The following is a 27,555-nucleotide window of genomic DNA, read 5'->3' as shown; positions in this document are numbered from 1 at the left end:
TGGAGGATATAGGAAACCCACTACTGCACCCAAACATGTTATCATATCTGTGTCATTGTTCTAAGAAAAGCTTTTTGACTGGAAGGAAATACATTGGCATCAACCCTGGATGCTCTTTAATTAGTGTTTTCCGTTATTCCTAAGGTTGTATGTTTAGCTTGCTTGAAGGTTAACCTCCAACTCCTTCTCAAACATCAGCTTGTTACGTAACAAACTAAAGTACCGTTCAGCAGTTAAAGGGCATTGACAATCAGTTAAAGTTAAGGAACTTTAAAGTTCTTCTCCGTTTTCAACTTTTTTATGTGATGTTAATGGCAACTGAGTGCTTTTTCCATAGTTGCTCTATGCACTATTCTTTACTTTATTAAAATAAGTAACTGAGACACTTGGTGTAAGATGTGCTGTCACTAATCTTAGCTAAACTAATCTGGGCTAAACTAGCCAATGTTAGTCTGTATTCCACCTTATCCTGCAACCACTGTATATTGTTTGTATGATCTTCTTATTTGTACTGACTCAGTATATGCAATAAATGATGGGGAAATTAAATGTTAGAAACTTCAGGTTGGGACTTCTTGTATGAACCCAAAATATGATGCCGCTGTCATATCTCTAGGGGTGCCCCTCCACTTTATTTTATTTCCTGCATCTCCCTGATCTTCTGTACTTAATCAACTTAGCTATCCATGGAGAAGAAGGGTAACCCCACATTATGATACTGTCACTCAAATGTTCCATTATGTGGATTTTGTATTCAGCTGGATGTAGAGCTTAAGCTTTCCACCACACTTAACATTTTGGATTAAATGGTTGTTAACATATAATCATAATTATATGTTAATTGTCATTTGTTCTCTATACGGCCTATGATAAAGTCCAAACTGGATTGATACTTTTTTTTCTTATGTTGGCTGCCACTTATTAGATTTTTGGAGTATAATGATTGTCCTTTGACAGCCATCCACCTTAGTTGTAGATGTTCCAAAGCTCTTTTAAAGCTCTATTTAAAATCAGATTGAATAAAACAGGGGTTGCATCAATTATTGAACCTGGTGACATCTGAAAGTGATTGGTTACACGCTATCATGGTAAATGGGTCTGAAAACTAGCTACACAAACAATAACAAAAAACAAAAAAAAAAACTAGACCTGTTCCTACCGATTCAGTTCAACAGTTTTAAAAATCCTTCACCTTTTGCATAAACACCAAACTATTCCAGAGTTTCTGCCACCACAAAGGATTGTTTACGACATTATGCATTTTCTGCATGTTACCCTGCTAATCTCTCAACTACCTCAATTGCATATTGCTTCTTTGCAGGGTTTTTCTTCAGCTATACGTTCTGTAGTCTCAGCAGCTTGTCAGAAATATCCAAACATCAACTCCAAACAACACGTAAACATGTAGTCACATCAGTGCCTGAGTTCTGAAGAAGCTTTTTAACTTTGTGAGTGTCAGGAATCTCATTGGTGATGCTGTAACATCACCGCCTCATAAATGTATTTTCTCACTTCACACAAAACCCACCATCTGAACAGCCATCCGCCCACAACAACCTTCAAAGAAATCCCTTTAGAAATCCAAATGTCACAACATGGAAGGTGACCGTGATATTATTTCCTTCCAAATTGTTTTGAGTCAATTTTGAATGTGACCACTCTCCCTCTGATGTGCTGATATCATTCATTATGTGCCATCTCGCTGCTTTTGATATGTAATTTAGCAGTCCATCCGTAGATAATTTGCTGTTAGAATTAGTTCAAATAAAAGAACAAACACAGACTGTTGGATCTGATGTTTAAAACATCATTGCATCATTCTTTTATTGTAAAAAAGTGCAATTTCAAAGTATGCAAATGTTAAAACCTTTCCTTTTGGCACATTTTTACCTTTCCTACATAGTTAAAAACTTGTTTCCTGCTTTCTCCCAGCCTGTAGACTATGAGAGTCGGAGTTCCTATTCCTTGTCTGTGGAGGTCCTCAACCCCATAGTGGACCCTCGCTTTCTACGCCGAGGCCCCTTCAAAGACAGAGCTTCAATCAGAGTGGCAGTCCTCGACGCTGATGAGCCTCCAAGGTTCTCCCGATCCAGATACCATATGGACGTGTCTGAGAACTGCCCACCAGCCTGCACTGTGGGCCGTGTCAGCGCCGTAGACCCAGATACTGGTCTCACTAATAATATCAGGTAAAATATAAGGTTTGTTATATAAAACATGTCATTTTAGCAGGTGGGACAGCTTAGTTACAAAAGCAGATAAAATTGATGGAAATGACCTGCATGTCACTGTGTCCCCAAATTAATGACTGCGGAATTTTAGTTTGGCTTAACCTTTTAAATCAAATGCAGCAACAGTTTTTTTCTTAAATAAAATACAGGGAGAATTTCTTTCTCAAATATAAAAAAAGCTACAATTGGACATTTCATTTTATTTCAAATTCTTTTTAGCTTTAAAATATGAAAAATGCTTTTTTTTTAAAACATTTGACAAGACAATAATATAAACTTGCTGAGTTCTAGAATCTAGAGATTTAAACTCAAGTCGACTTGGAATCAACTCAGACTGTCACAGATTGAATGAATTATCAGGATTAAATTAACCAAAACTAATACTTATAACATAATTGATCTAAATTAATAACATAAATGCATACAGACTTGCATTTAAGACCTAGAAAACAAGCATCAGGGCTGATTCCTCACTGCAAAGACTGGAGATATTTGCAGTTATGTGAGCAAGACCAGTGGTTGTTTTAACCTTTGTATGGGATGCCAGAGCTGCCACAAATATGTGAACCTTGTGTTGGTTGATGGAACTATGGCAAAATTCTCTCATTATGTCTCCCCTGAGTCATAATCAAATTACTTTTTTCTAAATTAGAATTAAAATTAAGAATAACGTTTCTTTTTTAAATGTATTCAATACTATATCCTGCCAAACTGGTGAGTCAGAAACAAAAAAGGTGAGTCAGAAACAATTATCTCTGTACAAGTTACATTTATAATTCATTGACACACTATATGGCTATAGTTAAGTTTAATTGCATCCTTTTGTGTGTGTGTGTGTGGGGGGGGGGGGGGGGTAATTGCACACATAAAATGTCTTTCCACATCCAGATTTGTTAGAAATGAATTATCTGTTCAAAAAAGAACAACAATATTTTTTTTGTTAAAGAACAGTAGTTGCTGTACTTTATATCACAATCTTTTGTTAAAAAATGCTTGATTATTTCCATGCCAGTTTGTAGTAGCTCTTCATAACAGTAAAAATGATTAATCTATAAAAAAGCAAATTAGATAAGATTTAAAGTTAGCATGGTTGTGTTTCTGTGTGCCCTGCGATAGGCTGGCAACCGGTTAAGGGTGTACCGTACCTTTCTAATACATACAATTCATTAAAATACAGTTAAATCATATAGTTAGATTCAGATAAAATTATAAACAGTCCATATTAAACATATAATGTACCGGTAATATAAATATATTCAATGGATCATTAAATGGCAATTGTTAAAAAGTTTGAAGTTAGCTCTGGGGTTGTGGGGAGACCGATTTCCTTTTGAGGAGAAGATCTAGACAGATTTATTTTCAGAAAGATAAATTTTTCATTTTTTATACACAAGTGTATGCAAAAAGAAATTTAATTTAAAACAGCTCTAAAAAATGTCATTTTTTAAGCAGAAATGCTTTGTATAATAAAAATAATATAACAATAACAATCTGCTGCAGCAAACAAGAAGTTAGGAGAGTCAGGGATTCTGAGTTATTGTCCTATGGGGAAGAAAGACAAGAAGAGTATGTAAAGTTAATAACATCAATAGCTCTGTAAATGATTCTGTCCAAATTGGAGACATGGGTAAAAACAGAAGCACCCAGACAGGACTGCTTTTAGATGAGGAGAAAAACACGCAGGGTGCTTAAGGGTAATTGGACCCATAGTTCAGTCGATACATCCAGAAAACAGGTAATCACAGAAGCTTGGAGCGCTTTTAACACAAAAGTCTTCTACAATTGTGAGTAAGGTTCTATACTTTAACTTCTATTCATGGTAAATCCTGATTTAAAAAGTTAAAGGAAGTAGCAAAAGTGAATCAACTCCAAAAAGCCATGTCCCAATTAAATGCAGAAGCACCAGGAGTGAGAATGTGGGGAAGAATGATAGCTGGTATATTGCCGGAGATATTTTGATAATCCTTTTCACTTCAAAAGAGCTCCTATCTTATATGATAATCTCTTCATATTAATTCTTTGGCCATTTGAATGCCGTCCCCCTTATCACTCCTTCACACACTTTCCCCGTCTGCTTCTTTCACTCAGCACCCCGCTGCCATCTCTGCTTGCTTCCTTCCTTTGCTGCAGCACTTTTTCCAGTCCCTCATTTTCCTCACCTTTTTTTCTGTTAAAAGAAAAAAGTATGTTTCTCTCTCTCTCTTTGCTTCAGATTCTCCATCGACCCGCAGTCCGATCCGGAGGGCATGTTTCGCATCAGCCCAGAAACCGGCCTCATCACTACAGCCATGGAGCTGGACCGGGAGCGGGAGCACTGGCACAACATCACTGTCATCGCCACTCAGCGAGGTCAGAGATTCCTCTTTGTGCACCACTTTGTTACGACATCATTAGAGCTTTGTCAGTGGATTATTTCTTCTATTAGGGAAGCTTTCATTGAAACCAGCATTTTTTCACCCTGACACCTGTACCTACTGATAAGTAAGAGATTTAACAAAGTAAACTATATTCTGTACAATGTCTGAAAAGCTCGGTATGTGTTGTGTGATACAGCTCACTAAGCGGCTTAGGGATGCTGTTTGGCCACAAGAATGATTTGCTACAGCATTCCAAAAAATCAGTTGATCTATACTTTGTTGGGTATTTGATGCGGCAACAGATCCCTTCCTATAGGAATACGACTTAACTCGCAACGACTTGGAGCAACAACATTTGGGACAAAACTTGCTTTGCTTGCACATTCTGATTGTAAAATGGAAAACAATAAACACCTGCAGAGTCTACATAAGTCGTAGCAAAGAATCCAGCAATCTACGGGTTACATTTCAGCTTCGGGAAATAACTAAAGTTGAGGTTGAGTTGTAAATCTTCAACAACTATGCTTAAAAGATAATTTTGTAAATAGATGTAAACGAATATTTTGTTTTACGTAACAACCCAATGGCCGTCAGTGTAAACCCTATTAAATCATTTGTGTTGTAGCTTCTTATGCCAATAAACAAATTCCCTAAAGCCTAAAAGTGCAAGATCATTAGGCATGCTGTTTCAGGTCTACAGTATATGCAAAAGCTAAAATAATGCAAGGTTGAATGAAAAAGAAAGTTGTAGCGCTTTACAAAAGTATTCACAAAAGTATTCACACGTTCAAGTACATTTTTTGTTATAGATAGAAACAATGTGGAATCTATCTGTGGGATATGAGGGAGATAATTTGTTGTTTTCCATCTTTTTTTATATGAACCTAAAAAGTATTGTATGCACTGTATTCACCTTCCCCAGGTCAATGTTTAGTAGGATCTTTTAGGTTACATATTTACCAATTTCTTCACATTTCAGTTTCCTCATCATTCCTCTGTGGACATTAAGGTTATAACTCACTTTATAGTCTCAACAAGATTTAAGTACATAAATATAACTTCAGCCATGTGTACTTGTAGTTTGTTGAGCAGGAAGACTAATCACCACCCTAGAGTAAAGATTTTTTTTTTGTTCAGTCCATTTTCTTATCAACTCTGGCCATCTTCTTTGGGCCTGCTTAAGAAGTACATGCTCACATTGTGTCGCTGTAATACCACTTTGTCTTAGAGTAGGTATGTTTTATTTACGGTTGTGTGCAGTGGCCATTTTCTGCCACACAAGCAATGTTACATGCATGCCAGAAAGGTAAACTTTGGTCTTATTGTTAGCTGGGACCTGTTCATAGCTTGGGAGGGAGGATTAATAGTTCCCGCATTCTCCCACCCAAGCTTCAAATCTTTGCAGCTCCTGCGGAGAAAGCCTTGGCTAGTTCCCTTATTAATACCATCTTTTTCCGATCTGTCAGTTTAGTCTTGGTAAGTTTTTTTATTTTCACATGATGGACTGAGCAGTGCTGGCTGAGATGGAAAAAAGCTTTGCTTATTGTTCTGTAACCTAAATCTGCTTTAAATCTTTTAATACCCTGACCTGCTTGGCCTTCTATTTGGTCTTAATGAGATGTTTGATCACTTATTGTCTCTAACATATGGTGTTTTACAATTGATCTGAATAAAATACACTTATTATGTTTTCAGAATAAGAAAACATAGAATATGAAGGGAAAACATAAACTAGCAGCTTATTGTCTTATAAAAAGATAGACTAAATAGTGTAGATTCTGTTTTATATTTACAATGGGCCATTTGAAGGGAGTTTATGTTTGTCAGATGTTTCAAACAATAGGGAAAGTCTGACAGATACATCAAATCAAGATCACCATTTATCCGCCACAGAAAGGTTTGGCTGCTAATGCAAATAAACCCTTCTTTTGTTTTAGTTCATTTTACCTTGTTGGCTTTTTAGATTATTTCTGTGAAATATAACTGGCAAAAAAAATAAAAAATAGAACAAAGTATGACTCTCAGCAGAAAAGATGGGAGCAATGAAGTGAGATAATGGTACCTCATTCTGACGTTAAAGACAGCTCTTCTTCTAAACCAAACATTGTTTATATGCCTTATCAAATCCAAACTTTTTCTCATCTGCCAGCACTGTGGCAGATCACAGAAACAGTTAGATGAATCATCCTATTAGTCACTCAGTTTTTCTATAGTGCTGACAATCATCATTGCTGATGCCAGGTTCCAGCTCAGACTCAGAGAGTTATTGTACTGTATGGGGTATTTAACAATGACAAACAATCTGTTTTCTTCCTTGTTCTATGGTATTATTAGAATTAACTCCAGCTTGGTGGTAAATCCTGGCTCAGTTCCAGTAGCATTTTTAGCTAGTTGCAATTCATTAAGCCCACGACAATGCAATCCCTTTTTTTTTTCATACAAGCAAGAGCATTGTCAAATAGTACCACCCACAGTTTGCAATGAAGGAAAGTTGTTTTCCTGCCAAGTCATGTCCTGGACAAAGTTAATCTTTGCTTAAAATCTACTCAGGGATGCTTGTGGCAGGAGAGCACCGGTGCGGCTGAGGCGGCTGCACAGCGAGCTCCTGTCTTGAATAATGAGCTCTATCTAATAAACAGACTGTTGGTGGTTGTGTTGACACAAACACAGTGGGAGCTCTGCCATGGCCACAGGCAGGCCTGCTCACCCAGTGGCATTACAGCAAGAGCTCATTTTCAGCTTCTCAGTGATAGGGACCAGTTGCTGTCACCCGTGACGAGTTGTTGCTTCTTCTCCACATTGGGGAATTTGATGTGGGAAGTGTATGTAAATGTGAGCATCTCGGTTTATAGAAAACCTGATAGGCTGTTTTGTCGGATTGGTCCCCCTGATAAATGATGAATACCACTGAGTTTGGGATGCTTTTATTGCAACTTGAAATGTAAAATGGGTGAATACTGAGGAGACTCAGACTTTATGCATTTTACACACTGTCATGAGAACTTTATGGCCGGGTGTGAGTGTAGCCAAGTGATTGTGGAGTGGAAAAGCTAAGGCAAATCCATTTAAACTGCTCCCCTGTGTAAACGCATGCACATTGACTGCTCCCTCCATTTTTCTCTGTCTGATGTCTCTCTTTCTTAAAAATGAAAAGTAGAAAATACACAGACCATCAACACGCTGAGAAGCTTTAGCTGTGATTTGAAGACTTAGATAAATAGAAATCTGCCTCTTATGGATGCATCCAGCTGGGATCCTGAGAGATGCAATATGAGCTAAATGAGACCAAATTCACCGCGTCTGGCTAAGCCAAATGAGGGCTGGCTAATGGGAACTGAGAATTGTTGAGGATTGTTGGACTAAAACCTAAAAGTTTTATTGTTCCTATGAGGACAAATTCTTGGAAATAATGAAGCACAAACCTGCAAATAAGGTGTGTGTGGGTGTTTTTCTGTCTGTGGGTGTGTGTCTTTGCCCCCCCTCCCATATGTGTTTCTATGTTTTGTGTTCAAATTCTCCAAAACCAGACCCATTGCTTGCGATGCATTACTGTATGAAGCCCTCAAAGGTGTGTGGACTTATTTTCTTTTCCTCTAAAATTGATCAATATTCTTTTTCTCACAGCTTTAGAAGTATGCTACAAGTATTCTCAGGTTTTCAGTTTCTTTTGTTTCTTCACAGAACATTTTTATAAAGATGAAAATAGAAGATAATTAAAAGTAGTTTATTGATATCTGACTAACTGTGCTTTCCATACCTGAATTAATCAACCTTGACTTATTAAAAATGCAGCTTTACTCTACATCTTTTAATACAAAACAAAAAACAAGAATATATCACTGCTGTTGTAGGATTACTACACTGGCTTCTAGTTCATTTGCTAATCGATTTAAAAATGCTATTATTCATTTTTAAAAGTAAACATGGTCTTCCCTCAGGATCTGACCTGATCTGTCTACATGCTGGTAGGTTAGTTATTGTTGGCTCTCCCAGAGTTAAAGAGTAGGTTGAGAAGTTATTGAGCATATTTAGTCATTCTCAAAACTTTAAAATAAGCAGCCTAAATGTGAGTTGAACTTGTTCCTTAATCAGTGAGCAGCACATTCTATGGCAGGGATCTTCAACGTTTTCCAGGCCAAGGACCCCCAAACTGATGGTGAGATGGAGCGGGGACCCCCTAATTATATATATTGTATGAAATTGTGTAATATCAAACTGGTCCTATAGTAACTATTTTACAGATGGAGTAATGTAATGAAAGTAATTTCGCTCTGGGATTATTAAAGTATTTCTGATTCGGATTCCTGGTTGATGGGACAGGTGTTGTGACTGAAACGGTGCCCAGCTTGAAAGAGCTCCTTGCAAGCTGCGACAGTTGAATCAAGATGCTATGACCGCAAAAATTTGATTGACAGATGACCGTTGATATATGATCGACCAAATTTAGGTGTTCAGGCTGACGTATAACTAACTGACCTGCATAAAATAACAGAAAAAGAAACATAGATTTTAAGACAGGATTTTTTATTTTTTATAGAAATTTTCTAAATTTTGGGACAATATCATCTGATAAAGTGTCGCTGAATGTGTGCATTGATGACTGAAAGACATCTTCTGCCTCCATTTATCTGTTTACTGCAGTGTGTTGAATTCATGTTATTGTGTATTTAAAGACATTTCAATTTGTGGAAAAAATTGCAGGGGGGAGTATAAAAAAAGTCTAATCAACCAAAACTTTCAAAACCCCCATGCAGTACCTCCGTGGACCCCCTAGGGGTCGCGGACCCGCTGTTGAAGACCCCTGTTCTGTGGTGTTGTTTTAAAAAGGACCAATTACTAAACTGTAATCAATACTTTGCTACTTTACCAATCTACTAAGACTTGTTTGACAATAAAAAATATATTTCTCTGAATTCCTTACTGTGATTTTGTTTCTGTGTTCTGTTAGAGTTTTCCCTGCTCCAGCACAGCTGATTTACCTTTATAGCTGATTAACAGGCTTTTGCTGAACTGCAATCATCAGCATCAGCTGTGCTAAAGCAGAGAAACCTCTAAAACCTGCAGGACTGCGGCCCTCGAGGACCGATTTTGGGAATGCCTCTTTTAGAGGCTTATGGTCATTTTTGTTTTTGTCTTTGTAATAGTTATTTCTGCTATAGGAGGCACTGAAGTAAAACTACGGGTGATCAACTAACAGCTGTGTGGTTTAAATAAGTTTTCAAATCATATTATTTAAAAAAACAAAAACAAATCACCACTGTAGTTTTATTGAACTTGACTATATAAGGTTGATATGCTAAGAACATACCATAACCAACATAGCTGCTCAAAAATAATTAAGGGAATATTTAAATACAATATCCTAGATCTGAATGAATGAAATATTCTCATTGAATATTTGTTCATTTGTTTATTTGTACAAAGTTGTATGTGCTGACAACAAAATCGCACATAAATCATCAACTGGGGTCTAATTTATTACCGAATGGAGGCTTGGATTTGGAGTCACACAAAATTAAAATGTAAAAACACCACAGACTGATCAAACTCTGATGTAATTTCCTTAAAACAGGTCAAAATGAGGTTCTGTATTGTGTGTTGCCTCCACACACAATCCTGTATAATTTCCCTAAAAGACCTGGGCATGCTCCTTATGAGGTGGTGGAAGGTCTCCTAAGGGTTCTCCTCCCAGGCCTCCAAGTTCAACCTTCAAATCCTGAACAGTCCGTGGTGCAACGAGATGTTAGTGGAAGATAGAGACAGGATGTCCCAGATGTGCTCAATCAGATTCAGGTCTGGTGAACAGGCGGGCCAGTCTATAGCTTCAATGCCTTCATCTTGCAGGACCTGCTCACACACTACAGCCACATTACAGGTCCTTCTCAAAATATTAGGTTGGGTTTGGGTTTTCATGAGCTGTATGCCAAAATCATTCGTATTAAGATAATAAAAGACCTGAAATATTTCTGTTAGTGTGCAACGAATCTAAAATATATGAATGTTTAAGTTTTATCGTTACATTATGCAAAATAATGAACCCTATCACAATATGCTAATATTTTGAGAAGGACCTGTAGGTCTTGCATTGTCCTGCATTAGCAGGAACCCAGGGTCAACCACACCAGCATACAGCACCTCGGTACCTAATGACCATCATGCTACCTCTGGTGAGTACATAGAGAGATGTGCGGCCCTCTAAAGAAATGCCACCCCACTCCATTACTGACCCACTGCCCACTTCAGGGTAAAGTAAACATTTACATTGAAATAAAATACAAAGTTGTTGGTGTACATACCGTCCAGATCTATTCCTCATACCCAGAACGAGAACGCAACATGGAGCTGCAGCTTTTATTGCTAAAGCTCCTCTAATTTAGAACAAATCTGAAAGTACTAAAACCCAACATTGATTTAAATATGTTTAGAGTTGCCTTTCATAATGCTATTTAAACCTTTAACTAAAACATAATCAGCTTAAGTTTAAAATTGAACTTCTGTTTACCAGCACCTTTTATGCCACTGCAAAGACTTTTCTGTGTGTTTGATTTCTAGTGTTTTGTTCTTGTACAGCACTTTGAATTGTCTTGTTACTGAAATGTGCTATACAAATAAACTTGCCTTTTTTTTTTCCTTACCTTGTCTTACAATAACAAAAATATCACATTATAATAGTTATATAAAGTATGGACTAAAGAAAATGTTTAGAACAATTTTATCTACATTTGTTTTGACTTGCAGATAACATGTAGAGTTGGAAGAAATATTAGCAATATTCTGATGTCTGTTATTTATATTTTGCCTTTTCCAGACAATCCCAGCCAGGTGTCCAGAGTTCTGGTTGCAGTGGAAACATTAGACCTCAATGACAATGCACCTGAGTTGGACAGACAATACACAACAGCTTTGTGTGACTCTTCCAATGCTGGACAGGTCAGTATGAGCTTTATTGTTAAACTTAATTGTTTAATTTTGATCTGAAGTTGTTCACATTGCTTTCAGTTTATTGTAAAAATACAAAAAGTTCCTTTTTTCTCATTAATCCATTTTCAAATTCTGTATCTCCCAAAAAAAAAAGAAAAAGAAAAAATGATTGGCCAAAAAAAATATCATGGTTTGAGATCAAAGTCCTGCTTTAGAAGAAATATTCCTTCTTTTCTTTAGTTTTTGCCACACATAACCTTTCCTACACATTAAGAAGGGAGGCGTGATGTTGTTATGACAGTGAGGATTTTCAGTCTTTGATTTGTGACACTAGATGTCCCAGCTTCCTGAATGCTAAACAACTTCAATTTATCCTTTCATCTTTTTGTTTTAAAGTGTTCTTGATCTTGTTCAGGATCCTAAGGGGTGTAGGGGTGAGTCCTAGAATAGCTATTGAAGTCTCAAGAGGTAATTAATGGATCATAACCTATGAAGACTGCAAATAAACACGGCAAAATGAAAAAAAAAAATATATATAAAAAAAACAAAATCGAACCTGGTCTGACAAAAATCCCCATATTTGTTTATTTTGTCCAACAGATAATAAATAAGACAAACATTACACTGTAGATGAATATCCTCACTCTACTGCCTATGTGTTAATTCATGCTTTTTGTATTTTCATCCACTTACTGCATATTCACCTAAAAGATAATAAAAAAAATCTATTTAATGCTTATTGGTTTGTTCAGAGTAACATTTCTGAAATAAAGTTTTTACAATTTTATATCTGTATTTAGGTTTACAAGTTTGTTTCTTTTGGTTATATCAATAAATACAATTTAATCAGGAAAATAATTTTGAAAATGTAAAAGGTTCAGCTTTTACCAAGCTTTTATCATTTTATTTTTTTTAGAAAGTTTAAAAAATGAAGAAATCAAACATGCAGTTAGTTTTTAACATACCGACTGTATTTAACCATGTTATTTATTATGCCGTTTTGGTATATTTGTTAAATATCCAGTCCAAGATCTTTTTTTATATTGTCGTGGGTTCTTCCTAACAGCCTCTGTGTTAGACCTCGATACGGTCAACTTGACTCCAAAATCATGAGAAAAAACATCATGGAGGGCATGTCGACGTCTTCAGTTTATCATATTTATTTCACACCTTTTGTGCTGCACAGCAATGTTACCTTCTCTGTAACCAGGCCAGACTGACTCAGTAAGGTCAGCAGCTCTCCTTATAAATCCTAAGCTCCGCCCTACAATTAGATCAGCAAACAATTGAGTATTGGTTTTAATAATAATAAGGGAAAAATAAAAAATAAAAATAAAAAAACATTTATTCCTAGAGGAAAAAAAAAATAATAATAATTTTCTGTTTCCATTCTGAAGTTACTATCTTAAAAAAAAAATACAATTAAATTTGCCAGCGGAAATCACTGACTTCCTTTATGAGGAAAAACAAACAGGAAAGAAAAAACCCTGAAAATGCCCCGCCCACTTTCTCTCAAACAACGCTCCATGGGTAAGTGCAAACGTGTGTATGTGTTTAAGTGTAAATGTATGAGTTCCGATTAATGGGCATCACCAAGTGTGCACCCTTGGTCGTGCCACATCACACAAGAGGCAAATGTAAGTGAGTAAAGCGATTGATCTGTAACTATCATACACGGGAAGGGACTCGCAGTTGAATGGGTGTGTGCGCACGTGCATTTCTCTGTGTATGTATGTGTGCGTGCATGCGTATCAGCGGGAGGGACCGCGTTGCCCCGTCACATATATTTTTGCACTTTATTGAACTTTATATGAAAAAAAAAACAATATATCTGTGTGAATCAGTTCTGGCAGTTGAATGGTTAAATAAATCAAAGCCTTTAGGTTTAGAGATCTGTCTGTAGATTGCTAAGGAAAGCATCAAGAAAGCAACACTTGAGTGACATCAACATTGTGCAACAGCACAGAGCCCAGCTAAGCTGTTCTACAGAAGGTACTGTAGGGGTCAAGATAACTAAATGGCCAGTGTGAACAAGATCGACAGGTTCTTTGTGTGGATCAAATTACAGTACAACCATTAACAGTAAAAGACAACAATCAAGACTTGATGGTACAGTTGTTCCTCAAAAGCTCTCTAAACTGCACGACACTGCTTGCTGCAGCTCTACAAGAAGGATTTTCTCTCCTTTCACAAAGCTAAGGCCCTTCTGATCACAGTTTCCCCAACATCTCGATGGGAAAAACTGGGCAATAAGCTTCTTCTAATACCATCCTGACAGAAAAGCCTATCCATGGTAGCCTGCAATAATCTTATTATGCTTTAGGATGTAGAGGATACTAAAACTTAAGGTGAATATGTTGACAGATCCACTGATCAATAAATCCTTTGCAGTGGATTTCACTTTCCTTCCAAGAGCCATGTTTATTAACTGAAATAAGGACATCTGTATATATGATTATACTATTATAAGGACGTCTTCGCTTAAAATAAACGATAATTAAATAAACCACACCATTTTAATTGGGAGGAGTCGTTATAGAAAAATCTGTTGTTTATTTGATTCAATTTTTACAATTATAAAGCATTTGGAGGATATTCACAGGGAGTATTCCCCTTTTAAATGACGTTGAATGAACAGGCGGTCCTCAAGGGCAAATGTCTTACAGGTTTCTCTGCTTCAGCAAAGCTGATTCTTATTATTGCAATTCAGGAAAAGCCTGTTATTCAGCCATCAATGGAAATCTACTCTGCTGAAGCAGGGAAACCTCTAAAACCTGCTAATTAATCAGTAACCCTTGAGGACCGACTTTGGGCGTGCCGTCTCAACACAATACTCCATTCTGTCAGTTTGTTTGTATTGCTGGACAATTATTAAAAATGCCTTAATACGAATTCAAATATTCACAGCCATTGGTTAAAACTGCTGATCCATATTTGGCAACCTTTTAGAATATGATGCCAGACGCTAAGCACATCACCTCTAGACAGTGTGCCTGTTCTTTGCTCTACATCTCAAGTTCCATCAGATTTGATGGAGGACATCACTGTAGAGCCGTTTGTAGTTCTCTACAGAAATGTTAAACTGAATCCAAGTCTCTACTCCGAGTTGTCGACCCTGGAACTTTCACAGATTGGTTCTGAGACCCCTTTTTTGAGGTCTTGACTGGGTGCTTTGGGTTACTACCCCAGTCTGAGGTCAAGAGCCCTCTGAAGCAGGGTTTTATCTTTGTATGATGTTGCATGTTTCCTTCTATCCTCACTAGTCAATTCCTGCTGATTAAAAAAACATCTCCACGGTATGATGCTGCTACCACCATGCTTCATGTAGGGCTAGCATTGGCCTTGTGATTAGGAGTGCCTGATGTCTAAGATAGACAGACACGATGTTGCCGTTGGCAACTGAAACCACATTTTCATATGTCACAGGTTGAACTGTGAGTTCCCACCTTGGGGACAATTTAACAAATCTATGCTCATTTACTTTTCCATCACTCTGCTTTCAATTTAATTACTTTTGAGGGTTTCCAGCTGTGCTAAAGATTGCATTTCTTTTTTCAAAAAGATGAGAGTATAATTTATGCTTTAATGGCAGAACTGCTCCAGCTGTAGGTTTTCATAAATACAAGGCTCTATAGGCTCATCATTGACTTTGGGGCAGTAGCTGAAGATGGAGTCTGTGCTCAATAGAAAATCATCGTTCTAAACTTGGAGAAGGAGAAAAACAGATTTACAGTTAGGGAATGTGGTGCAGGAAGGAAGGCAAGCCAGTATGACAGCTTGGTAGATAAAGATAGAACTTTCACTCTTTGCCAGATTTAAGTAATATCTGGGATTGCCACAATATGATCATACTTTTTTATATCACAATCATAACCAAAAATGATTTTAGAGGGTGCGACATGATGGAAATATAAAATGAGACGCTGAATATTACAATCATAATAATAATACACGTTTATATTTTGTCTATTTTCATTTTTATAATTAGACAAGTGCAAAACTATAAATTAACACCAATACATTTTGACAAAATTTTAATAAAGATGTTTCTTTTACTCAGAAAATCATACCTCTTTATGCAGTGAAAGAAGGACAACAACCTGCTATCTTTAATTTATAAGTCTTTCTATCTGGTAAAGTGTTCTGTAGTTGAGTACTTTACAGTCAAGCAGCCCATTTCGAACAGTAGTTTCAAAAAGCTGGTACCATATGCTTTGTTTTTATTTTACTTTACAAGACTTCAAGACACAGAATAGAGTGCAGGATTAGCGAGTATGCAACTTTGGTTTTCAAACCACACATTTCACAATGTAGATCCACCGTAATACCAGTAACCAGTGGATTCTTTGTTTTGGGACAGATAAAGCATAACTGATTCATTTTTTTGTGCTCATTTATGTAAAAGCTATTGTATTTAATGGCGTTAATCGTTCATTGGATCAGGGATTGAGGAATCTTTAGAGGTGGGGGTGAATTTTAATGTGCTCTAATTTAATTGAACTTTAACTTTCATTTTCCAGTCTAAAGTGTAGGGCATTTAAGGCAACAGGTGGTGAACATGGAATAACAGTGTACTTTGCCATGCAATAATATTAGTGTGGAAACATTAAAGCCTGAAAACATGTTTTAGATAAAAGCCATTCTTAGAGACTAATTTATTGAGCCAGACAACCATGCTTGTAATCATAAATCAGATGGGGTCACAAATCATTGTTAGTAAGTACTCTTTAAAGGTCAGTGAGCATTTGCATGTTGTCTAAACTGAATACTAACCTGTTTATCTATTAAAATGCCAAAAAAAAAATTAGCTTGAGCTAAGTTATTTTACCAAGCGTGAAAGACTGTTTAAGGGCCTGCTGATTAAACACAATGGACAACACATGAGTGACTATTAAGTCATTAAAGTCTATCATCCAGCAATAACAACTTGAACTTGATTATAAACCTGCTGAGGGAACAGCTGTTGTGTTTCATTCTGATAACTCATCATTGTCATTTTCAAAGCAAGCCACCTCTTTATTGTTAAGTAAGTGTAATTATGTAATTATATGTTTTCTATTATCTTAATTTATGGGATTAAAACATATATCTTGAGCTTAAAATGTCAATTTTCCTTTAGAGAGTGTTTTTTTTTTTTTTTTATAAATCATGTAGAGCCTATTTCAATTAAAGTTTAAAATAAAACACTGGCATTTGTCCCACTGAGTTGATGGTCTGGAAAAGGCAATATAAATAAATAAGAATAAAGTTAATTCTTACATAAAAAAATTGGAAATGTTTTTCCTTTAGAAGAAGATATGAAATCACAGTTGAAACATACATCTTTCTATTACATATGGAGGTGTAGAACATGCATGTATATTGAAGCATATAAAGGATGTAAGCATTTGGGGTTTGGAGAGACAAGGCTAAGTGTAGAGGAAACACAATTATGCTTGGCTGGGTATCAGAGTACTACAGAGATTCTCAGCGTAATAAATCTTTAACTCACTCCCAAACTACATCAGTCAAAGTTGGGAAAAAGCAATAAATGCATGCACATTACTGTGAACAAAATATCTAAAAAAATATTCCTACCTTTACAATTATGCTTTGAGTGACTGTAATTGCAGTTGATGCATCTAACTTGTCTGTTGTTTTTGATCTTCTCTCTTCACACACTCAGCTCAAATATCCTCAGACCACTGTTTGATTGGAAAGATCCCCAAACAGAATGAAAAACTGATTTTACCTTCCACTAGAGCAACTTGGGAAAAAAGCGCATAAAAAGGAAAAGAAAAAACAAAACTTCACAAATACTTTTCTAATAAAAAAAGAGGCTTGGTTAACCTTAAAAAGCTATACGGCGTCCATAGATGTTAAGTGTTTGAAGAATTACTATTCTTAAAGCAAAACTCTACATTTTAAAGTAGGTAAAACAACTGCAATCCTTGAAAAACAAAAGGAGCAGGATCGATTTGCTGAGGGCTTTATCGTTATTTGTCATTGATTAGCGGTACCACAAAGCTGGTTATCAACTCTCTAACTCAAACCAGGTTTAACTGATGAGGGATCTGTGAACACGCATGTATGAGGGGGGAGCTTTAAGGTACAGTAGCAGACCAATCACAACCATGAGCGCAGAAGCGAGAGTGCTGCATTTCTCCTGTGAGGAACAAAAACATATATTACAGAAATATGAAGAAGAAAAGAGAGACTCAATGAAAAGTCAAACATGGTGGCAGCATGAAAGAGACACAAAATAGCGTGGCATAGGCCTACACTGGGAAAAATCTAAATCTGGATAAGTCATTATTTTCTTAAAATAAGTGTAGTTGTTCTTGGATTGAGGATGTAAAAGAGACATTTTGCCAATGGAAAAAGACAATTTACACTTAAAATAAGAAAGCACAATTGCATTGTCTAATTTCAAGTGCATGTTATCTAATTATCTTGTTTTAAGAGTAAAAATACTCATTCCACTGGCAAACTGTCTCATTTACCTACTCAAATTAAGGGTAAATACACTCAATGTAAGAAATTTGTACTTATTTCTAGGTCGTTTTTCTAGTGTATACTGACTGCGTAAATGAGCAAGGTTTACATTATGTCATTTAATACAGCCATGCATCCCAATCACTGTACTGTACATATTAATTGCGTGCCCCCGAAGAGTGAAGAGAAAGTGGGAGCAGATAGAAATAAAACACCCAAACATTATTTCATCTGGTTAGTAGGACCTTTTGATTCAATAATGTATGGGCTACAATAAAGCTGATGCTGATGCCACAACTTCTTGCATCATATTAATACAGGAAGAGATCAGTCTGAATGAAATCCTCCCGATCCGACCTTCTGGAGCCTGAGGGTGCTACCTATATCCATTAAAACACCCATGGGAACTTCCAGCCTTCATGCTGTCTAGGAAAGAGGCAGATTCTTAGTGCACAAGTGAAGAATATTTTGTACTAAATATGGTTATCAAGTAATATTGTGTGCAAGCTGAATACTTAAAATAGTTGAGCATCCCTTTGAATCACTTTCCCTTTGAGATCGACCCAAAACTGGTCGACCAATCACATTAAAGTAGGATTGATTAGATAGAAAATATAGCTGTGCATTACAATTGTATGTTTCTGTAGTTTCTCATGGTGTCTGCTGACATTTTCGATTGTTACTGTGATTGGCTAAAACAAAACTTTGGATAGTTGGGCTCTTGGTGTTGCTTCGCCCAATCACCTCAGAAGGGTCTGCTAATTGTTCCTCCTTTCCCTGAACAGATTTGATTGAGCAGTTTGGGATTAAAAATTTGTAGAGCTTAACCTAAATCTTCTACCTTATCAAACTGGCTTACCAGGTTAGGTAGTGCATAAACTCCCTGAGCTGAAAAAATTCTTAGACAAAGAAGTCGAAATACATTAAAAGCCAAATAACATTTTACTTCTAGGCTCAAGACCAAAGACCTTGATATTTAAAAACACGCTTTGGTTCTAGAGAACAAGGATTGTTACTTTACGAAACAGATAGAATCAGAGGGAAGGAAAGGACTTTTTGCAGAAATATTGAAGCACCTTCACAAGACACTGTACAGGATGTTAATTTGTGTCCAAAGTATTCCCACCTTGGACACAAATGGGTCTTCCAAGGGGACAATGACCTTATCATATTGCCAAATTGGTTATACTGTGGCTGAAGGACGTAATTGTTATTGTTTAGGAGTACCCATGATAAATCATTGAGGATAATCCCATTTAAAATTTGTGGGCAAGGAAGAAAAGGTGTTTGTGATATAAGGCGACCTACAGACAGCAGGTCTTTCAGGAAAAAGAAATAACTGCAAGCTAATTTACTGTGAGAAGCAATCTGAACCATATCCAAATGTTTTTTTTTTAGTCATTGTTTAAAAGCCAATTTTACCAATTACTATGAAAATATCTGCAGTATATAAATTTCTTAATATGAACAACGCAGAACCTCACTGTTCTGACTTATCTAAAACTGGAAAAAAGGGTAAGTAAAAAAAAAAAAGGCTTTTAACTACAGTACAAATAATTGTAAAGTATCCAAAGTTTGGTTATACAAAGTTGCTTGTAAAGGAAGGTCAATCTTCCCTGGCCTGTTATCCAAATACAGCAGCTATTTCCGGTGTAATTAAACCCTGCTTTCTCCCAAACTACCTCCCTCCTTTCCGCTATCCTTCATGCTTTATTTGTCTTCATGTCTATTTTTCCGCATCACGGTTTTCTTACTCGATCCCATCTCAATTATAGAAATCTTGTCTTCCATCCTCAGTGTCTCTGTGGAAGCCAGCCTTTTGCTCCCGCTGTTTTTATGTTCTCCCCTCTATCTTCTGTATTCCACGCTGGCTCCATCTCTATAATTTGGTGTCTTGGCCCATCTGTTGTTTTGGCTGCTGTTTTCATTGCTCTGCTTGAGTCTTTGTTGTTTCGCCACTAAATCTGTGATTTTGTGGCAATGGCATTGATTTATGTGTGATACTCGTGTTTGTGTCTGTGTATATTGTTATTTGAGCAAGTGGGAGACAATTCAGAAAGATTATGATGTCTTTCACTCTGTTAAAGTTGCGTGTTCGTGTCTCGGCTTGACAAGTCATTAGACAAAAACGCCTTTGAATATTCACACCAGAAGCCGATAAAGTAGTGGGACTGAACACAGGGATTCTTGAAAAGGCCTGGAGACGCTGACTAACTCAGAGAACATGCATCTCCATTCATCCCTGCCTTGTGACTACTACTCGAAAGCATTCCTGAAAAAAACATATTGCATAATGACAAGCCGAGTTTTTCATTAAAAAGAAATTACCCGTCACGCACGGGCCGCAGGAGATTTCTTTTAGATTAATTTTGTTACTATTTCCAGTGAAGATGCTCTTACTAAATTGAAAGCCACACTTCACTGTATTTGGAAAAGCTGATTCACATCAAATGCAGTTATTTATTTGGTGTATCAGACACTGCTCGCTTGTGTCTTCATACTAATTGGCTTGTTATGATTCCTGCTGACATCAGCTAATGGTTCAATGCTAAAAGCAGTCTCTGTGAAGTGTTTTTCCATCGCTTTTCATTTGTTTTCTCTGCTCCCCACGCATATCCTCTTCACACCATACACATACTTTTATTAATACCCACCCCTCACCCAGACTCTTCTGCTTTTTATCGCTTTGTTTCAGGTGGTGCAGGTGTTGAGGGCGATTGATAAAGATGAGGGAGGGAATGACAGCACCGTGTATTTCAGCATCCCTCCAGAATCCGGCGTTGCCCTCAACTTCAGCGTCAGAGATAGTGGTGGTAGGTATTCAGTCTTTACCCCCTAGGTGCCCTCTTCTTGCTTCTTTCTTATTCTGCTTTCTGGCAGACAGCATCTCTGTATTCCGTAAGACCTTAAATCCCACCAGTTGTTTTTTTTTTCCAGAGATTCTCTACCGTGTTTTTTTATGTATTCTTCATCTCTGTACTTTTATCTCAATTCTGTTTTTCTCTAAGTCCCTCTTCTCGTTTTCTGCTTCTGACTCTTCAGCAATCCATCGACCAACTCTGGCATTTTCTTTGTTCTGCATTATTATCCTTTTTTCTTTTTAGTTCAGTCAATGAGTTTGCTTTCCTGTTTCCCCTGCATTCATCTCCTCACAACGTTCATGTTCATTTACTGTTTCCTAAAAATGCATGTGAAAAAAACTCTTTGAGTTCATCTAATGATATTTTTGCTGGAGTTTAGATCATTCTTCGCTGCATTGGAAAGCTCATACCACACCACTGAACTTTCGTTTTGCAGTTTCTAATGATGGACCACTCTCTTTCTCTTCTTTTTCTTTCTTTAGACTTAGTTAAGTGTTTTATCAAAATTCTGGATAGCTTTATATATGCTCAATTAGGGTATCCACAAGTTTAACACTCTTTCTTGATTTGTTTGTGTTCCTTTTCTTGTACTTCCGTCCTTATAGGGATCTGTTTCCAATGCTAGAGCGCTTTGCTTACACTTTATGATACACTGTGGTGAGATTGAAAGTGTAAAGCCCCGTACTTGTCCCAGTCTTTGGGTTTTTTCTAAAAAATAAGTTGTGAAGCTTTCATGTATCACAATGTACTCTATTCAGTCTAAAATTGTTGCTCGTTATCTTTGGCAACCTCTCCAATGAACTTGAGATCATCGTCAATCAAGTTAATGTGTCCACATTAACTTCTTTAGCTCTGACTTTGATCCTCTGTAATTTCATGTTTCCAAACCAGTTGCTAGGTATCATTCCTTTATAGGAATTACATTTTTTGCTTCCATCTTTTTTAGGTATACGTAATAAAATTAGAAATGTGGAAAAATAAGCACACTATGTATTGTTGTTTATTCAGAGAATTTAGCTCAAATTATATATGACAATTTAATGTATAGATGTTATTTAATTGCAATATTATGAAATAAGTACTGTATTTTCCGGACTATAAGCCGCTACTTTTTCCCCACACTGTGAACCATGCAGTTTATAAGAAAGTGCGGCTTTTCTTTGGATTTTTCCCAACTATAAAAGGGGGAAGTCATAGTTTTAAACGAAGAATAAGGGGATCATTTTCATTCAGTACAACATGCTAGCAACAGGCACGACGGAAAACAAATGTCACAAATTTACACATTTTGACATTTATTTTTCGCTTTAAACCTGCTGAACCAAAGACAACACTGGGCTAAACTCGGGCAAAGCTGAAATAAAAAGCCAAAGAAGCCCCATTTTTTAGTGGAAACTCTTACTGCTGCGAGCCAACAAGCTAACAAGAGCTAGCATTGTTCTTTATCCCTATTCTATGGGCTATATGTAGAACTCCCTCTGAAGGTTTAGTGGGAGACACTTCAGTACATATCAGCGTCTTATAGGTCGGTGCAGCTTAAATATGCACTTTTCCAGTGTTTTCAAAAAATTTAGTGGCCGCAGCTTATAGTGAGGTACCCTCTCAGTCCAGAAAATACAGTAATAATGGAAATTGATTTGGACAATGGCAAAAGCCAAGAAAAATGATTGTGGTGGAAGATGCCATCAAAGAACAACGACATAGGGACTAAAATTTGATATAGATGGTTTAATCGGGGATTATGTGGAGCAGCTGAGACGCAACAGAAGAGGGGAATATGATGGAGGAACACTAACACAGAGGGAACTAAAATAAGATACAAAGAAATGATTAATGATAAAAAGACAACTAATAACCAAAGAGAATGAATTTATATACAAGGAAACAAAAGAAAGTAATAGAGTAAGAAAGAAATATGAATGAATGAACTAGTATAACACCATACTAGAAATATTGAAACCCTTAGGGCAGTTGTTCTTATAACATAAGCAATACGGTGACCAGACGTCCCCGATTTCCCGGGACACTCCCCGTTTTGGACTACCTGTCCCCGGCTAAAGTTGTCCCTGGAAATGTCCCAGATTTAATTGTTTTATGAATGAGAGGGAAAAATGCAGCATATTACGGTAGAAAAAGCGCACGAGCACGATGCAAGCAGAAACAGCTGTTAGCTAGCTGATTGTCAGCTGTTAATGTATAGATGAGGAGCAGTGGGTTAATCCGTTCATTTGATTTGCTGATCATTGTGATAAATGTTTGGTCCGTGACCAGGTTAATAAAGAAAAAGGGCTTTGATGTGTCTTGTTTTAATAAAGATGAGGACTGGAAATGTATTATAAACCTAGCTAATAAAAAAAAAAAGTAAGACAGAATATTGGCTGCAGCTGGCATTAGTAAATTGACTCAGATAAAATTAAACAGAATGACTGAACTCTTTGTAAGGCACTAATTAGGTTCGATGGCTCTCCAGGGATCAACAAGGGTTCATCTAAAGATGTTTTTAGAACTGAATGGTGACCTCTGGTTCATATCTTCAGATAGTTTGTTATTGTAGGTAGAGTTATTAGCTGTTTTGCTGTTTTATTGTTGTGATTTAGACTTCCAGGCTTATGTCTAGTTTTCTACCTCCCAGTTTGAATATATGAAAGTTTCTCATTAAAAAAAACAGACAGTAAAAAGAAAACTGAATAAAACCAGATCTGCATGATCTGAATGATTGAGGAAGAGATAACCACCTGTTTAATGTTCATTTATTATGTTGTTTCTACCTGTAGCTCCAAATGTTGTGGTGATTACCCTTTTTAGTATTTAATCAGGTAAGATAACAACAATAATAATAATAATAATCACTACCATAATAATAAACATAATTTGTAGAATGAGATTATATGTGTTTGGAAGGGATTTTGATTTTCCCTGTTTTAGATTAGTGTTAGATTGATAGGAGAGGAAGAAGATTAGAACACTGATAGAAAGAAGATTGAATGAGAGCGGAGGAAAATGGGAACACTGATGAGAAGATCAGTTGAAGAGATGGAAGAAAAAATTTACTTAGAAGAGTAAAACAGAAAAAACAGAAGTCAGCTCAGGGGCGCTGCCAGGAATTTGGGACCCATGAAAGACATTGATATTGTAAATGATACTGAAGAGTATCATTTACATTTTCAACATTTTTATAGTAAAATTTCTAAAAAAGAACATTATCAGAAAGTGAAAACTCTACATGAACTTTAATCTTTACATTTACATCCTATTAAATTAATAACAGCTTCTTTAAAACAATAAGCACAGCTTTATCTATGTACACGTGGATAGAAAATTACTAATAATTTAGGATTGTAAATGTATTCTTATTAAGTTTCACTATAACCTTTTTAAAGGACAGATTATTTTCATCCTAGCCCTGAGAGCTTATTTTTCAATCATCTATACATGCAATGACAAAACATGTATTTTTGGTGTGGCTGCTTCAAGCTGCTAATGAGAATGATCAAAATTTATATAGATCTTTTAATGGTTGTAATTTAATCTAAATAAAAAAATCTAACTAAACTTTTTTAACATTGACACAGATTTTAATACAGGCTGCTGGAGACTCCCCAATGCACTGCAGCTGTCCAGGATACAGTATAAACAACTGGAGCTCGTTTCATTTTATAGCTGTCATTATGTAGGGAAAAAACTATATGTTTTTAAATTTTTATATATATAAAAAAGTTTGATTTACATTTTTGGAAATGGGAAAAGAGGGAAATTCCCACAGACTCTGTATTGATGCAAAATGGCCTGTAATGTTATGTTGCTCACAAGAGAAGAAGACAGAGCAGACTGAATGACCAGATGGCATTCATAAACAACATCGATTGATTAATTTTACTAATCTTAGGAAATAGAAGTGGTGCATTCCTCTATTTTAAACTTGATTATTTAAACATTAAATATGTAAAAATGGATGAAAGCATCACTGTCTCCATTTCCTATTTTGATTTTTATGAAATGTATTTATTTCTATCTATGAGCTGGAAATAACCCTAGATTGGAGTTCGGAAAACTTGTCACCTTAATTATCGATAATAACCAATATTTACAGGGAATGGAAACGAAATCTGAACACTAGACATATTAACAACTGGGCCTGAATGCATCATGTGTTTCCTGTCTGTGTTTTCCTCTGGGCAACCATCGCCCTTAAAGCTCTGGATGGAGAAATCCATTTTAGGCTCACAACAAAATAAATCCGAAAGGGCACATTTCCAAAACTTTCCATTTGCTTCCCAATAATACGATCCAGACACTATGTTTTTTGTTTTTTTTTGAAATTATAAAGCTTTAACTCATGTTGCATTTAAGTCTTGGTGGCAGATTTGGACATGTGGGTCTGTGTAAAACAATGACTGAAACTTTTTTTGAACAGCTTTTTGTCCCCTGCTTGATTAGAACATAGTGATGGATCATGGATCAGGAGGATAATTCCACTGACATTCTGTTTCAAAGTCTTCTTTTATGTGTCATCCAACAGCAGAACAGAGGAACAATAAGATCATGTTCGTTCCCATATGGGCAGCTTGTCAAAAAATGTGCCTCATTATTTGCTTTGTTACAGAGGAGAAAGATCTGATGTGTGATTTTGATCACATAGAAGAGTCAGGATTATCACCTTTTTCATGGTGCTTCAACTTCACATTGCCACTCATGTTGATAAAGAATTTCCATGCGTCCTTTCATCTTAGAGCATTATCTCTAGGCCTTCATTATTCGACATGGGAATATCTAAAAACATCCTCAATGCATATTATCATGGATATTAGATCTATTTCTTCAACAATAGGGGAGCTATTTCAATACACTTGCATTATATTCCAGATTCTCATGATAACATGTAAGTTATCATTTTAAAACATTAATCATGTTTGTACATGTGGAAACCTTAGGTCCTTACAAAGCTATTCCTAAACGTTACCATTCTTGTACATTTTATTTTACTACAAACTTCAATGTACCGTGTTGAAATTTCATGACAGAAAACTAATTTAAAAGTCTTTAAAGGTATTGTGAAACCTTAGCTCAGCACACATATACACCTGAAGGTGCGCATGCACGGAAAAACATAGCTAACGGGGCGAGCACGTAGGACGGCCTTACGTTAACATATCACCAGAACAATTGAGAATTAGGAGGACCACTTATTTAGATGATCCACCCGGAAGTAAATGATCCCCTTCTATACTTTTAAAGTGGAATAAAAAAAAGATAAAGGACTGGATTTTTGTTTTTTTGTTACATACAGTATCTTCTTGTTTAGCTCCTATTCTAGGTTGTCCCAAAATGAATGTAGGGAAATCCTACTGGGATATCCAGTGCAACCTCTTGTTTCCACTTATAACAGTGGTTGCAGTGTCAGCAGAATGATGTACACCCAGACAAAAAATGGAATGGTTTGCATTAACCTTTGCAAGACCGGGTTGTTCTTGTGACAGTCTATTCCTATGTATGATAATTATTTCTTTCTTAGGATCAGGATTCAAGATTTTTAAGTTCTTTACTGACTCGTCACTGGAACAAGTTGTCTTTCATGATTTGTCAGGTTTGGTCAGATGGTAGAGGAAAGACTATTTCTCTTAAAGGAAATAGTGTATTAGTAAGTAAAATGCTTTTGATGGTTCATTCTACACAAACCCTTAATCATCGACATTCCAAGGCAGCAAAGTTAGATGATTTTTTTGGGCACTTCCACATCTCTTTAAAATCTCTGCCTGTAAAGAATCTTGAAATATGCCTAAAATAGAAGAGAGGTTGGAGCACCATATCATTAACATTATATCAGAAGCATTCTTGTTTGAAGAAGTGTAGCTTGTTGCTAAACGTTTGAAAGTTATGCAAGATGTTAATGGTAGTCTTAAATGAAACACAAGTTTAACATTTCCACCAGTTTAATTTCTATGTTTTGAAGCAATCAGCAGCTTAGTAAGATCACAGTTTTGCAAACATGAGGGCTCTGATTTTAGAGCATCATTTTCTGATGAACGCCTGCTTTGATGTAGCACACCAAATGGAAAATTAGAACAGGCATTCAACAGCTGATTGATAATACGTTTCTTTCTGTCTTATATCTCCTACAGGACCCACAGCCAGCCTGGTGCTTCTGTCACAGCTCCAGCCTTTATCCCGATCCCCATCCTCCACGTTAACACTTTACATTCCCCTCATCCTAAGGGACGGGACGTCGGGTCTCACTAGCACGGGCACGGTCACTGTGTCTGTCTGTCCCTGCCTGAGAGGTGGGGCCCGCGCTGAGGAAAAAGAAAAGGATAAACAGACGGAGGGAGAGTGGGACTGGGAAAGAGAGGCAGTGTGTCTTCCACAGCAGTCCATGTTGCCCTCCCCAGGGCTCAGCACTGCAGCACTTCTGGCTATCCTTGCATGTGTTGCTACTCTACTGGGTAAATATCTTGTTACATAAAATGTAATTCTGTGAAGTTTATGTAAATACACACACCATGCGAGAGATGCAAAAACCCTCAATCGTCACACTGATACTCTCTAAGCTCTTTTACGCTCTTTTAAATATGTACATTGGCTAAAGAAGAGTTAAACATTTTTAAATACATTTGCTTAAAATTGGTATTGTTGGAACTGCATGTTTTGGCTCAGATTATTCTTTGGATTCAACCATTCAGCACAACGTTCTCTTTCCCACCTCGCGTTTGGTCA

At 36.6% G+C, this 27,555-nt stretch overlaps 1 protein-coding gene across 2 annotated transcripts in view; it reads left to right on the top strand.

Moving 5' to 3' along the window:
- Positions 1–27,555, top strand: part of cdh24 (cadherin 24, type 2) — a 255,627-nt gene that overhangs the window by 215,108 nt on the left and 12,964 nt on the right. For both annotated transcript variants that reach the window (XM_015379460.1, XM_015379461.1), the window contains 5 exons: positions 1,933–2,189; positions 4,444–4,580; positions 11,397–11,518; positions 20,679–20,796; positions 26,964–27,284. In XM_015379460.1, the coding sequence (XP_015234946.1) occupies positions 1,933–2,189; positions 4,444–4,580; positions 11,397–11,518; positions 20,679–20,796; positions 26,964–27,284 (955 nt within the window). The remainder of the gene's footprint in view (positions 1–1,932; positions 2,190–4,443; positions 4,581–11,396; positions 11,519–20,678; positions 20,797–26,963; positions 27,285–27,555) is intronic.

Source organism: Cyprinodon variegatus, unplaced genomic scaffold (assembly GCF_000732505.1).
Source record: "Cyprinodon variegatus isolate N-32 unplaced genomic scaffold, C_variegatus-1.0 Scaffold192, whole genome shotgun sequence".
Taxonomy (NCBI): Eukaryota; Metazoa; Chordata; class Actinopteri; order Cyprinodontiformes; family Cyprinodontidae; genus Cyprinodon; species Cyprinodon variegatus.
This window is presented reverse-complemented; position numbering and strand designations above follow the sequence as displayed.